This window comes from Onychostruthus taczanowskii, unplaced genomic scaffold (genome assembly GCF_017590055.1).
Source record: "Onychostruthus taczanowskii isolate IOZ18803 unplaced genomic scaffold, ASM1759005v1 scaffold59, whole genome shotgun sequence".
Taxonomy (NCBI): domain Eukaryota; kingdom Metazoa; phylum Chordata; class Aves; order Passeriformes; family Passeridae; genus Onychostruthus; species Onychostruthus taczanowskii.
The window spans coordinates 4,633,894-4,651,989 of NW_024503568.1; the positions used below are offsets into that span (position 1 = coordinate 4,633,894).

The following is an 18,096-nucleotide window of genomic DNA, read 5'->3' on the forward strand; positions in this document are numbered from 1 at the left end:
CAATCAATATAAGATATTGATAACCATCATATGAATTTTTGGTGAAAGAAAAAATATTTAGTAATTCAAATCACCTTCCTTTGTTTAGAGAACACATGCATTTTCTCTGTCCTTACAGGCGTGTTTTCTGTAGTACTCCTGAAATACTCTTTCTTGTCAATATTACCAATGCTGATACAGTATCTGTACTCACACCTTTCTCACAGAGAGCACATCAAAAACAAGCATTTAACTAGGATAGTAAAATTTTCTTTACTGATTAAGAATATTTCCATTTTGCATATGCTCTGGGTTTTTTAATACCTATTTTGAAGAGAATCGGAAATCTTTATTTTATGACCTTCTAACAGAACATGCCTATGCACAGCATTTCATAAAAAACTTCAGATACTAAGTAAAACTCTGAAAACCAGAATACTACAACTATTTTTAGGGTGCATTAACTTACTTTGGAGGATGTAGAGTCACATTCCTGACAAATCCATCCATATCCAGTCTGTTTAGGAGACTTTTTCAAAGGAGGGTCTAGACAGCCAAAATGGTAGCAAAGCCTGCATTCATCACACCTGCAAGAGAAAAACAAAATACATATTTATATTAAATGGTACTTCTGTACTATTTTAGATTGAGCTTCCCTGCAATTCTCAGTGGAATATTTCCTGATCCATTATCATAATAAAGAAAGTCTATTTTCTATCAGGGGTAATTTTAAACAGCCAATTCAAGTAGGTTCTGCTTAATCTGGAATATCCTGATGCGGACACTCATATATCACCTTTGTCATCATCTTATATAAATGACAACATTCCAAAGACTTGCAAATTAATAAAAAAATTGCTTAAATTTTTAGATAATTCAGTGTCATTCACTGCCCTTTTTTTCCCCAGAAATTTTAACTTTTTAGACAGTGGCAATATGTATTTTTCATAGTTTTAAGACACTGTTTTGTACATCTAGTTTTTCAATAAAAGCTTTGTGAAAAATTCACCCACATATTAAATAACTCAAGTATAATTTACAGCTATGAATTACATTTTTTACACCAGGACTATGTGGTTGATAAACAAATGTACAAAGTATTTTCTCATTCACACTGAATTTTCTGGAAAGGGCATTAATTTAAAAGGATTTCATTGTGATCTTTCACTTATAAAAGTGCTTTGTGTACACACAACAACGTTCTTCTTTAATAAACCTTTCATTAGTGTTTTGCACTATGCAGAGTCCACACAAAAAGCTCAAAACATTCAGGACAGCTATTGTTAACCTACTTTTAATGTACCGCAAATAGAAAAAATACTACAGTAGAACAAGTGTTTCTTGAAGGGACTTTTAAATCAGAATAATAAAATGCTCAAAATGAGAAAGAGATTTTTTTCAAAGCAAATTACAGAGGTTTTCATATACCCTACTGAATTTCTCTTTATTTACATATCCCCTTGTATTCCTTTGTATGAAAAGGAAAGCTTTTTTCAAATTTACTTTGCAACAGTCTCTTCATTAGGCAGTCTTAAACTCTGAATTAAAGCCAATATAAATGACTGAAAAATAGCAAAGAGTAAATGTTTAAAAATCAAAATTTTTAAAGAAATCCTCCCCCCACTCTCTTTCTCTGCTTTCCTGGCCACTCAGTTTTTCCTCTACGGTATGTGAAAGCACAAAAATTTCCAAAAATTGTAGTAATAGCATGGCACAGGCATCATCAGATCAAAGACAGAGGGGACATAACATTCTGTTTATCAACAGAACAGACAGTTCAGCACAGGAAGAGGATTCAGCTAACAGCACATACTGCTGCATTAATAGAACAAAATGTTCATGTGACTGCTCCAAGGATTAGTCTCCCAGTAACAACAAGTAACTGTTTTCAATTGTGATTGTTTAACTTCAGTGAAAACTTGTCCTCGCTGCCAAGGCTGGGCTTGCTAGCAGTCACAGGTAACACACGAGCACCAGTAAGGGTATGGCATGTACTGTTTCCTGCTAAATAGAAATGAAAACCAATAATCTGGCTATCCACAGTGGACTGGCAAGGTTTTGACAATTTTTTGAAAATGAGATATATCATTTTGCAATATATATCCTTAGGATTGCTTAGCGGTGACTCAATCTAACTCCAGCACAAAGCAAACACTTAAAATAGAAAACCAAACTCAGTTTTTAAAGACAGAAGAGTTTTAATGTTGAAATATATTACTTAAAATCAGGAATACATGTAGTTTTTTTCCTGTGAAAGGTGTATTAAAATCATAAAAAAGGTTGAGAGAATGGGAGATGGGATCATTTAGGAGGTCACATTCCTAAATCCCAACAGTGTATGTGACCTTCAGCTAAAGATTAAGCCTCCTCTGAGGCTCAATGTTCTATCGGTAAAGGAGTATTTTTTTACTAAACTATTTCTGTATCTGGAATCTTATGCATGTAAGGGCTTGCACTTGAGCAGTGCTTATCAGAACTCCCTTCATGTAAACGTTAGGATCCTCTTAAGTAACTGAAAATAAAGAAACATACTGATTCTGACTTAGAGTATTTTCAGAGTTTAATCCTAAAATCTACCTATGATTTAAACAGCACCAATTTATTTTTTCTTTTTTTTTTAATGAAGTAATTGCTTTATATGTTTCTATGTTCAAAAGAAAATGTTTCCTCTTTAAAATTTTGGCATTTTTTACATTTTTACCATTTTTATCTAGAATGTGGTACTTCCTGAGTGCACTTTCAGCCACGTTTCCTCAGAGTACGCTGAGGGAGTTTTCAAAGCAGCATTGAAATAACCACGACATTGTGAAATTAAATATGTATCTCAAGGTGCCATTCTAAAGCGCAATGTTTATAATATTTATTGTCATCAATTTTTATCACTTCAGAGGTTTTAGTTTGGTAGAAGAAAATTTGCATTTTCCTAGAATGAGTTAAAAATATCCATATGAAAGTTTTCAGATACTAATAAATTCTATCCTCATCTGTACAGCTGAGGAAATGCAAATGAGCATTTTCAGATATCAAAACATAAAAAGCTGCATGGTGATAAAAGTGTAAGTATACCAAATATTTTTCAATGCTTGCTTCCTACTGCTTTTTACTGGAATATGAATTCTGTTCTGGAAAACAGAAATTCACTGATTTTCAAGTTCCCAGTGCATGATGCTGGGAAAATGGACGAATACCACAGTACCTTGGTTAAAGATGATGCTCAACTGTCTGGCAATCATCATCTGCTGAGACTGATTGGGGACGAAATGTGAAGCTTACACACACCACAGTGAAAAAAAAAAAAAATTGGCATTCTTAATTCCTAATTCCAAAAGCAAACGTTGCACCTAAGTTAAAATGGCACTAATAAAACAAGATTAATCCCTCAAGTGTACACTATTAGCTGTGTTCTTTTGTCTAGGAACATAAAAATGATAGAAATCCTACTGTCACATTCAGAAAATGAGAAAGCGACACAAAATACAGTGTATTTTTGACTTAGTTATAGAGAATGAAATTGTTGGGTCACAAAAGATGTCATGCTGCCAGTCTCGCAGCCTGTCAGTAAATGCACTCATACCCATCACATTCAGGGCACTTAGAGAGCATAGGAGTCATGTCCCACCATCTTTTACAAGTCTCATTCTCCCATCTTGAAGATGGCTTAATAGGATAAACAAAGGGAGGGAAAGGGAAAGAAGCCACATCCTCCATATTACAGGCTGTTGAAATTTTTACCCTTGTGCATTCAAGGTCACACGTTCAAACTTAAACTAGCAAATATTTTCTCTTGCTGCTATTTGTGGATAACTATTTTTGTGGTGAAGCACATGATTTATAAAAGCCACTAAGTGATGGACCATCTTCAGTGGCCTGGTTAGCTGCTGCACTGAAAACTTTGTGGAAATGAAAGCAGAGCTCCACACAAAGACAAGCTAACCTAACCTCCTAAATTACCTCTAGCTGACAGGTAATTGCTTACTATCACTGTTATAACAAGCCTGAAATTACTTTATGCATCAAAATTAAAACTCACTGTGTTCCTCATTCCAGCAATTAATGAGGATAGATACATGCCCACTAAATGCAGAGAAAATGGAGTGTGAAGAAGAAAGGTGAATTCTGAAGTAGTTATGATGAAAAAAATGTTAAAAAAAACCCCCAAACAAACATTTTTACAAACATTTAGAAGTACAGAATGGTCAGCTGCATCTTCACAGCAAGAAAACTTGATTAGACATTTCCATACCTGAAATACTTTTGCTTTGTTCTTTAATAGAGTGATCTCCATCTGCTCTTGCCCTTGGATTGTTTTTATTAGTTTTTTTAGCAGTACAGCTGGCTGTGCTCTAGCCCTATCGTGTTCATAATTAACTAATTATGCTCTAATCAATAGTGCAGATACTGATTTTACATTGTAAATGAGATAAATGAGATAAATGAGATAATGGCTGGGGTCAATCTCATTTTATTTACAAAACTCAGCACACACATCCAATTTCATTACATTGCATCTACCTGCACAGGAGAGAGTCTTATCAGTTGGCCTGCAGAAGTCTTCCTGCAAGCACTGGGGAAAAAGACCTGTGCTTTTACAGAGGAGTAGAGAATGCAAAACCCGCCCGTCACTGGCACATTTGTAAGTCACTGGTTAATATCATCGAAAACCACAAAGAGCTGATTCAGCCAGAGCGAAGAAACCTATTTTGCATTCACGAGACAGCATCACCCATCTATAGCTGTAAAAGTAATTACCTACATGTCCCTGAAACACAACATTAATAAGCTAATCTTTAAATACAACTTTCCAAATATGCTTCAGAGACTACAGAAAAATCTCACTTATGTACGCATCATTGCACACCGCCTGCAGTGTCGTGCCAAGAGGTACCATGGTGATCAAAATACAAAATTGCAAGATATATATACTGCTCCCGATTTGTCACAACAGCTTGGAAAGATTTACTTTAATGGAAAAAAAAGATATAAAACATTGATACACATCTCACCATTAAAGTAGAGAATTTGTCATATAAGCCCTACTCCGACAAACTCAGAATTAGTCAGAAAAAAATTAGAAGGAAGCTAATGCAGAATTTTAAACTCAAAGGCAACTGCAGTGGGATGTGTGTGTGTACAGGCACCCACTTGCTGAAGGCATATAACATAATGGCTACTCCAGCACCTGCATAGACTTAACTACTGATAAGCATCATCCTTTACTGGCTTGTTTTGGACTCCATTTCTGACTAAAGGTTCTTAAGCACCTAAGGAAGAGACATCTGAGGAACAGAGGTTTCTTCTCAGACACTGATCTCTCTCCCCTTTAATCCCTCAATATCCAAGTGCTGAGTCACTCCAGAACTGCAAACAGATGGAAACAAGATTTGGGGTGCATTTTAAATTGCAGCACATTCTTGATTTCAGATGAGCAACTTAAACCAGCCATGACCCTGTAAGTCAGTGTCAATACTTGGTTTCTTATTAGCAGCTGTATGATGTACAATAGAGAAAGGAGCACATAGGCATTCCCAAAAACCCAGAGTAAAACAATGTAGCTCAAGTAAATTCAAACTCTAGAAACAAAATGAATTACTTCAGCCTAGAGCAGCTGAGGAGTGCTCCTGTGACACCTTACTGCAACCGGACCACAGGAGTGATAAATTCTGGATGACAGGAATGAACACTGTGCTGGGTTGCAGCAGCAACTCTTACATGTCACATCAAAGAAGGCACTTTCCTGTGCCCTTATTTAAACAGTAAAATTCAAGAGCTAATGGTGAAATAAATTTATAGTCCTCTATTTAGTGCAGTGTTATTAATGCTGTCCAAAAAGTACATTTATTCTAGTTACTGAGGGAGAAGCCCAAAACTGTAGCATGTTTTTGTTATAGAGTATGTGGATAACACTCATCTTTTGCTTCTGACATTTCTTGAAACAAAGTGAAAATAAGCAAAGGTATGACATTGTATCTTACCCAACCATTCTACACCAAAACTCTTCAATTCAGCCCAATTAATTCCGAAACAAATTACTTTCATTTAGCTGTGATATGTCACAAACACAAACCAGAGTGATGCAGTACTATATTTAGACTCTGAAATACACAATGTACATTCTTATCAACTCCTTTGTTTTCAGAAAAAAATTGAAAAAATAATAAAACCCTATTAGGTATAAAACAGAAGAAGTTGGTTCTCCTCTTCCTGACTGCACTTTATCCCTTGCCGATAAATAGCCTAACAACTAAAAATCAGCGGTCATCTTGCAGTTTCTACTCTACAGAACAGTTTTAAGAAGTCTTCTCACACAGGCCAATCAAATTTTAGGTGATTTTACCACCAGGAGTGTGACACATTTCTGCACTAAAATTCTTATGTGACTGCATATGCATAAATTGTTGATTAGAAAACCAGGACAATAGCCCAACTATATGACCTCTTCATACAGGTACACAGGTACTTGTTATCCTGAAAGGCTCTCTATCTTCACAGATGCTGAAAGTTCACCCACATTAAACTGTAAAGAACTTCACCCAGTTTCAAAGTTAGATCTAACTCTGCAGTTAGTCCTGCACTGGGTGGCTGTAACAGCGGTCCTTCAGCAACTTCTGCAACCTACATCTTTCTAGATTCTAATATTTTCATAATTTTGGTTTAGGTAAATGAAATTCTCTTTCGGGAAAGATAATGCTATGGTATTACACTCAGTAATAAAGTCACTTTCTAATTTCTTTTACGCAAGATACAATGCAAGTACACAAAAGCACATCTCTTATTTACACAGTTTATAATGGGAGATGACAGAGTAGACTATCACTCTCTTCTGTTATGTCTGGAAGAGAGAGGCCATGGCTATTGCTGAAAGGTGAGAGATTATACCAGATGAGGGATGATTATTGCATTTTGTTTTTTATGTCTACCTACTGCTGATGAAGACCATGTATGGCAAGATGGACACACAGCCTGACAGAGCATGATGAGCTTACTGATCTTCAGCTAGGAGTAGTTTCATGATAATGTATCTAAGTGCTTTTGGATATGGGAAATGGTCTGATCTCCTGCTTAAATTTCTGTCCAATCTCAAGGGCATTAAAAAAAACAAATAGCATCTATCAATTATACCACAAAACAGCAAAAGAAAGCAAGCATTAATCTGGCAGACATCCGTGTAGCTAAATTTATTATGATAAACCCAAAATTGCCACCTAATTGATTTAACTGATTAAAATTATTATTTCAACATTAAATCAAACACCCCTTTATCTCCAAAAATTAACACTGATTATTCATGGGTAAGGAAGAATCTGAAAGGGGGTGTCATTGTATGACATTCTTATGTAATCACGATATTTTTCTGAACAGTCTACAAATCATTTGGTTTATGAAATAAGTTTCCATGGACAAAATGAATTCTAAGAATGCTGAAAATAAACTTTATTTACTATACCTGTATATGATCAGCTTTCTTTCAGCAAGAAATTAACTTTTCTCTCTCTCAGTACTGCAAAACCACACAACACACGGCTTTGTGAAATGAGTTTGCAAAATTCATTAATGGCCCACATAGACAAGTGATAATGATATGAACACTAATTCAGATGTGTTTGTTTCTGTTGATACACAGCTACTGTATAGAACTTCTATTTACAGCATTTTAATGTCTAAACTAAGAATTTCTGTGAAGACAATGACTCAAAGACATGCATTAAATTAATGCTACACCAATTACAGAAACTAAAAAAAAATCCTTTGATAAACTGAAAAGTGTAAAATTTAAGAAGCTATTACTAAATGCTGCATTTTTTTTTTCTGAAGTACATTCTAGTAGTACATGATTGCATCTATAGTGCCACGTTCAGGTGTTCAGACTATTAAACTCTACTGAATGGTGTACTGTTTATGAACTACTAAAAAAGTCCATTATAGTTTTGAATATTGCCATCAAACATCTTTTCAAAGATGGAACATCAAGTGTTAGCATCGGGCTTTCAACTTAATGATATGGAGGAGAGAGACAGAGACGGAGACAAAACAAAATTGTACAAGGAAGCTGTACTGTGGAAAAAACATAAAAAATACAGCAGGAATTCAACTTAGGTTTTCAAGCATGCCCAGGAAGATATATAAAATACTTGAAATGGTATTTAACATGCATTAGTCTGTCCTTAAAATCCTCCAATAGCAGATTACAGAAGTTCCTTAACAAGCACCTCTAGTACAAGTATTCTCATTACTAGAAAAAACCTTTCTGTTGGCTAAATCATCTTGATACAATGTAGCTTATTTTTAGTCTGATCAACTTCTGAAAATGTTCTGAAGAACATTTTTTTTCCTTCTTTGTAGCAACTTCCTTCCTTATAATTTTCACATTAATTTAGGCTTTTTTAAAAGATTTCCCACCTTCACTGTATCAAAGAAATATTACTATTTTAAGCTATTTTTATTCATGTCTCCTGTGGTCTTCTTATCATCCAGTTCAGTTTGCTTTGGACCTTCTCTGTTTTTTACTGAAGTGGACAGGACAGGATATGCTAGCTGAGACTTTTCAAAGGGTGAGATACTGGTCTTCTGAATATTCAGGAGTACCTCAATGTGTTAAATGCAACACCCCTCTCTGTATGTATCAGGTTTGATCAGTTTGATCAATGTTCTGCGATCTGTGATCCAGAATCCCCCACGATTTTTTTTTCTCAAGTCACTCCTGATATCATAATCACCCAATCAGTGATTTGCCTTTTCCTTTCTGCACTGCATGCTTTTCTGAATACTTTCTTAAAGTATTCTTTTAAATTCCAACACTGTACTTCCTCACATCTTACTGTCATCACCTGCAAATGTAATCAAACACTTTATTTCACTACCTAATAAGCTAAAGCAAAAAATTAACAAAAATATTTTAATATTGAATCCAGAAGAGCTTGACTGGAACCCAGTGAGCTGAGTATCATTTGACAGTGAGTCCATGGTAGCTGGTTTACTTTCCTAATCAGCTACATATTTTATTGAAGCTTAATTAACAGAATCTCTAATTTATTTAAAGGAATGTCATACATAGAAGTATTTTGAAAGTCATACTAAAGCCAAGATAAGCCACACTTTTCATTCTCTCCTGTCCACAATACCTAGACTGTTTTTGTTTAATATATGATCACAAATCACAGTAAATATTACTTTTTCTTTTTTCTTTTTTTTTTCATAAACTCAGCGTGATGTATGGGCAAACATTTTTTCCCCCCTTGCTTACACAGCACTTGGACACAACCTTTTACCTTCAGAATACTACAAAAGTGGTCAATAAATTTGGGTCTTCTTTTCCTAGAAAGGATTAATGGATCCTTAAAGATCAGATTCCTGCATTAACATTTACTTCCTAGTGCAAATCTCTTTATTTTTAAGGTGTCTGTGTGTATTTGCCAAAACAGAATGATAGTTCCAACAAAAATCTTAACTCGGAGATTCTCCCACCCCCTTTTTAAAACGAAACGACGTGTTAGACATCAGGGTACTTTTATTTAATATAATATTCAAACATGAAATGCCCTGGTAAGATATGACTCGTAGATAAGTACACATAAATTTGGATACTCTCCTATTACTTATTACAGCATTTAATTTCTTTTTTAAGTTTAAAAAATACTTTCAAATGGAAACGTGCCTTGATAGATGACAAAACCCACCATATCTCAAGAAATTCAAAGATTATAGGTCATAAAGTTACAAGTGTGATTGCATTTGAGCAGAATTTTTCCGAGCAAGTTCAAGATGAAAACGATGAAGATGTCAACACTCTGATACTGTAGATTTAAGAACTGGATCTGTACCATTTGAAGATCAAAATACTATGTGTGCATCTACCAGGATATATATGGACGGAGACGAAGATCCCAGCAGTCACGCTGTGTGATCAATTCTTCATTCCTTCCCCAACTTACAAAACAATTTCATGTTTGCATTGGGAGGAGATAAGCTCGTCCTGAACACTGCCAGAGAAGTAAGCCAAATGAAACAAGTGCCTGCACATACTCAATTTTTTCTTATTTTTAAAAAAATTTTCAGAAAGAAGTATAGGCATAGTTCTGTTCACTTGAGTGTCTGGAGTCAGAAACAATTAGTTCATAGTAATAAGCATAAAATCAAATTTTCCATGGCAAAACTATTCCTTCAGAATAGTAAGTCTCAAGTGTTTTACAGGTCTCATTATCACTGAACATTTATTTTTTTTTAGGAAACAATCCTTTTTACAGTAAGGTCTATGTACAACACAGTGTTCTATGTAGAAATGTTCTTATTAAACTGTATATAAGTAGAGTGGCAGGCAGATGGCAAACCGTTGCTTATTTCTTTCAGTATCACCATAGAGGAACACACAATATTTAAGTCCCACAGGCTTCTGTCACTCTTCAATGAATCCAAGCATTGTATAACATCATTTGCCAACGAAGCACAGGGGAAAGAGACATTACTTAATAGGACAATCCTGACAAGACATTTATCCGGGATTTTTCAACGATGCACATACAAAATGTTCCTGAATAGTGCAAAAAAATGCAGGCAAATTAACTACCTTGTCAGTCCAAATAACAAACCAATCAATTACATTCTATCCAGGCCTGACAAGCAAACTCAATGTTTTGTCATAATAAGCTTATAGTTGAGACAAGGTAGCTGTTCTCCTTTACTTTAGGTATTCTATTGAGAGCTTTATCCACATTTAAAAATCCTATTATAAAAGGTTTCCACGATTGCCTCCGAGGATGAGTTGTGGCAGAGTTGTGTCTCATGAAGGGTATCTACACAGTAAAGTGATAAGAAAAAAATATTAACATTGAAAGATCATAGCAGCTCTCCTCTGTCTTATGAAACATTTTAACATCACACTAAATTTAAGCAATGTGTATGCTCAGATCCAAATACTTAAGACACCCACATCAAATTTTCAAGAGTCTCTAAGTGTCAAAACATTAAACTGAGTTTAGTATAGCATCCTTGTAACTCTTATAACTTTTTCCCAATACAGCTCAAAGAACAAAGGCAGTCCACCACAAGAAAGAGAAGATAATTCTCTTTTTTTTTTTTTTAAATCATGAAAGCAACAATTTAATACAAGTAGGCTTGATTGTGAAGCTAGCATTTTACTCAGATTTGCAACCCACAGAAATGCAGCTATGAGACTGACTATAAGCACAAACATGGGTACTATGTTACAATCTTAAAAAATGCTTGTTTTATAGAATAGCATTTGAAAGAAAACAAATCTCAGGAGTTAGGAAGGACTAAGTAAGGGAGGGTTTCTTTCAAAATGCATTGCAATAATTCAGTACATAAAAGGCTTTAGTCAGTTCTGAAAAAATGTCTTTGAGCCAATAATTCCAAAGCCTTCACAACTTTTTCTACTCGTACTTCCTGTCTTTTGACACTCATGACATACATACTTTTCAAGAACACTTTTTGAAAATTCAATACAATTTTAAAGTGCTAATTCTACAAATTTAGACTCTTTAAAGTGCTTGCCATACAGCAAATTACTGTGTCTTAGAGCACTGTGAGATTTTAATTACAAAACATCTATGTTGTCTTTAAGCTGAGTAGATACATTTTGAACAAAAGACTGATAAAAAGTCTCTATCACCACATTTGGTGGTTTGTTGGCTCGTTTTTTTTTATTTTGAAATGTATTTAAGTAGAATTTAAATAAAAAAGAAACTGCTGTCATACTTTGATAAAATATAATAGTCTGATAAACAGGAGCCATCATGTTGCCACATGTTCAAACAAAAATTCCTTGCAACCAAATTTTAGTTTTGAGTATAAGGATTTTGAGTCTAAGTATCAGAGGGACAGCAAGAAGCACCATATGCAAATCCACTCCCAATTCTCACTTCATCTCTTACTTGAGGCATGATTAAAATTTTAAATTGGATTCCCTGAACTGCAATTCTTCAGTGCAATTTTGAACTTTTAAAGAAAACTGAAGAAAAGCTTAGCTGTAAGATAGAAATACTCTTCACAGTCATCTCACTACAACCCCCTTCCCTTACTGAGTGCAACTACTTTTGTTCTGACAGCACCAGTGGGTAAGGTTGACATGGGTGCACACTGAAATACAGAAACTTAAAGAGTACCATCAAAAAAAATCAAGATAAACTGAAGGTCTCTGTGCCACCTCTACCCTCTCACAGCAATGTCAGTAGCTGCAACTACACCATTTCAGTCAGGTCATCAGAATGTGACAGGCTGTTCCATCTGGGCTAGCAAGGTGTGGGCAGGAATACAGCAATCCATACTTCAAATACTAAGGGTTTTGTTTTGGTTTCTCAAAATGAGTAAACGAGTATGTGAATATGCGTATACAAACACATATACATGTATGTATGTCTACATATAACGGTACTTACATATAAATTTCTATTTATAAATTATTTTTATATAAAAATTGTATCCACGTAAATATGTTTTTATATACAAAACCAGCTTCACAGCTGAACCAATGAAATAATCAGTTATATTTCAATAAGCTCACAAATCAAAGTAATGAAGTACAAACAAGGTTCTCAGAGGAAACTTGCAACTACTGAGAAAAGATCCTCATATTTTGTAGCACTTCAGGTAAGGCTGTAAGAACACAGACATCAAGCAGGAAGTGTAAGTAACCTACACCTGCACTACTTATTCCAGTAATATTTCTTTGTACTGCATTTTTATTGGTAACAACATATCAAGAAATTTAGAAGGATATTAGAGGGAAATTATTTTTTAAATAGTTGGACAAATTTTTCCATTTCTATTCTATTAAAAATTTAACTTGACATAATTTATTGTACATGTTCTAGGGTTATCTTCACCCCTCTCATGTTTGACGTATTATTAATTAAGGAATCACTACTGGCTTTGTTTAAACAAGTGAAAGATTTTTTTTTTGTTGTTCTAGCAAGTGAAATATTAGTAAAAGACAAAGGAATATTCATATATAAATACAATAGCTTGTAATTATTGTAGCTAATTGTATTATTGTAATATGACAGCAAACTCATCTGATAGCTGACTACTGCCCTGAGACCACTCACACTGATGACATTGCTCCTGCTCTAGTCTCTCCTTCTGCGCTCCTTCCATCCCTACACACCATCTGCCAGCCCTTCCTCAACCAAAGAACTGCTCCCATTCCTGTACATCCATCCAAATTTCTACTGACTGAAGTACCCAGAGTTGTCTGCAATAGCTGAACTTGTATTTACTACTTGAACTTGTATTTACTACTACTAAGCCTCACTTAAGAAAAGGATTTAGTAAGCACAAAAATCTGAAATAAGGATGGCGAGCAAAACTGAACAGCCTTCCTCTCTTACCAGTAGATGCAACAAATATTAAGAAAGAAAAAAGCATCACAGATAATGCCACAATAGATGCTTTGAACAGGAAGGTTCTCAATTGCATATTTGGTCCTTTAGAAGAGTTGTTGTCTCCCAGCTCTCCTTCAATCCAGGACAAAAAATAATTATCAAAGCACTTTCCTTCAAATTTTGGTATGAAGAGGAAGAAACACACCAACCTCTCTCCTCCCTAACCACATGGCTGTCATCTGTTCATCTGTTTCCTCACTAAAGTAAATATTATGTAAAGGGCAGGTGTTTAAGATCCATATGTAGATTTCCTTTTCAAAAGACTACAGGACAAAAAACCCCACAAGTTATTTCAATACTTTTTACTCTTCATTTGTGCAACAGACACAGAAAATTGCAAATCACAGACAAACATAATGTTTATGTCAGCAGTTTTAATCCTGGTTCTTTTTTAGCCATTTTAATACTTGCCTTCATCAGGTTCAACAGCTGTTGTAAGGGCAACGTTTCTGGTGGCTAACTGGGCACAAGTAAAAATACATTTTCAACCACAGTGTAAAATTAGTTGATATTCAAGGGTCTGAAAGCAAGAAGCTGCTTCAGTGTACCTTAGCAACTCTGAAAAATTAGGACTCTCCCACCAGGTTAAGTCTGCTAAGACTAAAGAGGAATGTGGAGTATTTGCAAATAACTTTCATGAGGTGAAGGTAAGTAATATGCATTTTTAAAATTCAGGCTACCTCATCTCAGAAATTCATCTGCACCCAGCAAGTGGATGACTGAGCTCTTCAAAGGGGAAAAAACCCCAAATCAGACCCTGAAAACAATGAAGAGCAATGATTCTAGACATTACTAATTATTTCAATTTTCTCAGTATTGATCAAGTTATAAATATTATAAATGTTTCCTGAACAGTTACAGATTTTTATCTGCTAATATACACACTGAGTAGCCTGTAAAAAAGTTATCTGCAGGACAAAAGACCACAGCATCTGAGATACCAATGGAACAGAAGAGCCCCACTTTGTCTTAGTAACTTAGTCACATGGTAACATAAATAACAACATTTAGCACTGGTCACTGCATATGCATGTTGACTGTCTTAATTGACAGAATTCTGTTCTCCAAGTACTTCTATGCCCACTTCAAAACAAGGACACATTTTCAAACTACTTCAGAGGAAAACTGAAACCATTTCACATATATGATACCAATATTTTATTTAATCTTTTGTATAGGATATGTCATTTTCCTTCATTCTGTACTGTCTTTGTGAATACAAGCTTCTGAGAACCCATGAAAAATACACAGTCAATACGCTCAATACCCTACATGAAACCCAGCTTTCTCTTTCAAATGACTGCATTTACAGACCTTGTCACAACAAGGTCCCTGATGTTATCAAAGCAATTTCAAGATGCTTTAATCATTGGCAAAACTCAGTGACTTGACAAGAGAAATTTGGGCCAGAGGACTTCAATGGCTTGAAAGGAAGGTTATTGAGTGATGTAATTTCGTTTGGATGGGACTGATTCCAATTGATCTGTTTTTGCAATGCATATCTTGCCTCTGCAGCTGTCTCTATCTGATTCAGTGCTTAAACTGCAAGGAGTGACTATCCCTTTCCACTTAAAGAGAAACTCTTCCTTCCTCCTGCTATTATTTTGAATGAGCATGAGGAGCCCATTTTTGAGTTTAATCTCTGTACTCACTGCAAAAAAAAAATACATTCAACTGAATGCCAACTCATGAATTCAACTGAGTCATCTGACTGCCAGCATATGTATTATGTAAGTAGGAAAACAGATCATAGGGCACTATGTTTATCATCATTATTATTATGAACTGAAAATTGAGTTAGGTTTTTTATAACACAAGAGCATATGGCAGTACAAACTAATTCTCAATCCCAACTGCACAATACCATGTAATCTACACTGTATTAGACTGTACTTATTTTCAGTCAAGCACTTACATTCAAAGGAAAAAAAAACCTGCTTGGTACGCAATAAGCATAATAATTAATAAGTGGCTACGTTATATCGGAAATTAAGTACAGTTTTCCACAGTTTTAACAGAAAGTAAGTGTACCATTAGGAACCTCACAATTTAAGTTAATTTTAAACTACATAAAACCTAGGGGGGGGAAATCCATATAGTTGCTAAGTTGCCCTTTATTCACCCAGCTTTAGTCTTATGCTGTCTGTGCAAACAAAACATGCTTGACTAACAAAACATATGACTTGCTAAATTAGACATAAATGTGAGCTTTCCTCTGATAATTTAATGAGCAATGAAAACGGAGTTAAAGATCAGCTACCTTCAGTCCTCCACTGCCTTCCCAACTTCTTGTGCCACAGGAGATGATAGTTCTGCTCAGTTTCACTTTTTTGCCTAATCTATATACCTCCAGAGTTTAAGAGCTTTCAGGTGTCTACAGCAGCAGCAACATTCAGGCCATTCTGAATGCACACCAGACATGCCTGCAGAAACACTTTCAGAGAAAACACGACTGACCCTCAGTACCAGTCACTCTGCTTGCCTGATTCCAGGGCTTCAGTTCTGTTGACAATAATTGATACAGAGTATCTTCTCTGTAAAATTATGTGCTCCAAAAACGGTAAGTAATTATGACTTCATCTATCAGTACACTCAAAAGCATAAAGTCAATAAAGGTATGTAGATTTTATATGCTACACAGCTTTGTATTATGAGTACTGTCACTCACTGTAACTGTTTCTGTTAATGTGAGAAGCGTGTTCCCTTTCTTAAGTACTGCATAAATATACCAGCATACCATTAATCATACAGATCAAATATTTTATTGGAAATAAAAATCTAAACTTCCTTCAAATGCAGAACTTTATTATTTATAAAAATAATATAAAGTACTTTGAGAAACATTTTAACTAGCAGAGCCTTATAAATAAATTAGATTACAATATTCATTTGAAATAAAAAACCTGAATACAGTCCTTTAAAATAAAAGAAATGGTGTAAAGAATATTTTTTCCCATTTCAGTATATAAATTAAAGTCTTCATTGTTATTATTATATAATACTATTATAATTCTTTTGTTTATTTTTACAGAAAATTAGATTAAGTAATTTATCAGTGGGTATGGATGAATTCTGTCAGAAAAATCTAAATTTCACTTCACTGTTTCACAGTAGACTGGACAGTCAACACCAAAGTCACTGGACTGCACAGTTTTCATACTGTTTTCAGTGAAAATACAGGCCTATACCTTTAAGTTAGCCATCAGTTATCAATAATTTATTGATATCTGTGAAGCATTAAGAACCGTCTGTGTGACTTCAATATGTTAAAATCTAAGCATTTAGAATGCTTAGATTACGAACTATTACGAATGCTACAAAACAAGCCGAAGTAGGAATTCTGGTTTCTTGCTCTGCTGCTCTACCAAGCACAAATATAAAACAGAGATTCAAAGCTAGGCGATGGGCATTTTTTTCCTCCTTTCAAAGCAAATCATTCTTCAAGATATTTATAAGGATTTTTTTCTTCTCAAAACTCCCACTCCCTTAAAACTGTAACAGTTCTACTGTGAGACATTCAAAAGTCTCTACAGCATCACAGGGAACCTCTTCATCAAGCTGCTGTATATCATAGTCTAGGTCAAAACCTGTGATGCACTTGCTGTTATGCTTAAGAAATCAATTACAATCCAGTTTTATTTATAAATTAGACTGAAAATATTAATGGCACTAGTGATACTTTATGGCTTATTGGAACATTGAGACTAGAAAACAAAGGGAGGTGTACAATCTCTAGTCATTGAGACTAGAAAAAAAATGAGGTGTACTCAAACAAACTACAATCTCTTACCACTGCTATGGATTAAAATTACAGAAGAATTTACCACTTCTCTATAAGGAACCACAAATCATGGTTTTGGAAGAGGAAGTGTTGGCTTGTCAAGGGCACTGCTAGGGTGACTCTTGCAGGAAGCTGTCATAAAAAGGAAGGCTGCCCAGTGAAAGGGCATTTTTAAAAGAAAATTTACTCAGAGCTCAGAGAAATAAAGCAGAAGGGGCTATGTATGTGATGCCTTTGAGCTCAATGCATCAGCAAGCACGGTGAAAACTTGGCCTCAGATCTCCATGCCTACTAGTGTGACATAGGATAGAGAAGGACAGCCAACAGCAGGAAAGCAGCAAGTAAGGGTCTAGTCCATTTGGATGCATTCCAGTCCACAGGAATTATTCTCTGTTTCTGAAATTGATGTTTGTTATCTCTGTCAGACTCCAGTGGAAGATCTAAGAAACACCATTACAGCCAAGGCAGGACTCTGAAAAATGAAAAATGCAAAGACAAGCCCATCTTAAAGAGGTGAGACATGCACAATAAAAAAATGATAGTAAGCAGTACCTAGGAAATAATGGGTTGGTCAGCCTTGTCCTGTACTGTGAAAGATTGACCATTGTTAAATACATGAAAGTAACTGAGAGCACTCAGTTTAATAAGGGGAGAGGGGTTGCTCATATTTGAAATTATGAATAACATGCTTTGTGAAAGATGGAAGAGCAATGGTTGCAACACACCAAAAGATGTCCAGTATAAGGCTTTTCTATCAGTCTGGTACAGCATCTTCCTTATCAAGTTAAAAACAATGCAGGCTGAATAAGTTGAAAGCCAGCTGGAGTCAAATCACAGAAAGCAATAGCTTGAGCTCTAGATGCTGTCCAGTAACAAAGTACCCCAGGGAACCAGAGAGGAGAGAACTGGTGTATCAGGCACAGCACTGCCAGCCAGGCA

General features: G+C 35.2%; 1 protein-coding gene across 5 annotated transcripts in view; it reads right to left on the minus strand.

Moving 5' to 3' along the window:
• The window catches only part of PHF14 (PHD finger protein 14), a 161,019-nt gene that overhangs the window by 53,985 nt on the left and 88,938 nt on the right, over nt 1-18,096 (minus strand). For 3 of the 5 annotated variants that reach the window (XM_041418248.1, XM_041418246.1, XM_041418247.1), the window contains exon 17: nt 449-566. In XM_041418248.1, the coding sequence (XP_041274182.1) occupies nt 449-566 (118 nt within the window). Of the gene's footprint in view, nt 1-448; nt 567-9,466; nt 10,767-16,355; nt 17,630-18,096 lie in introns of those variants that run through there. The other 2 variants (XM_041418250.1, XM_041418249.1) reach the window with 2 other exon arrangements.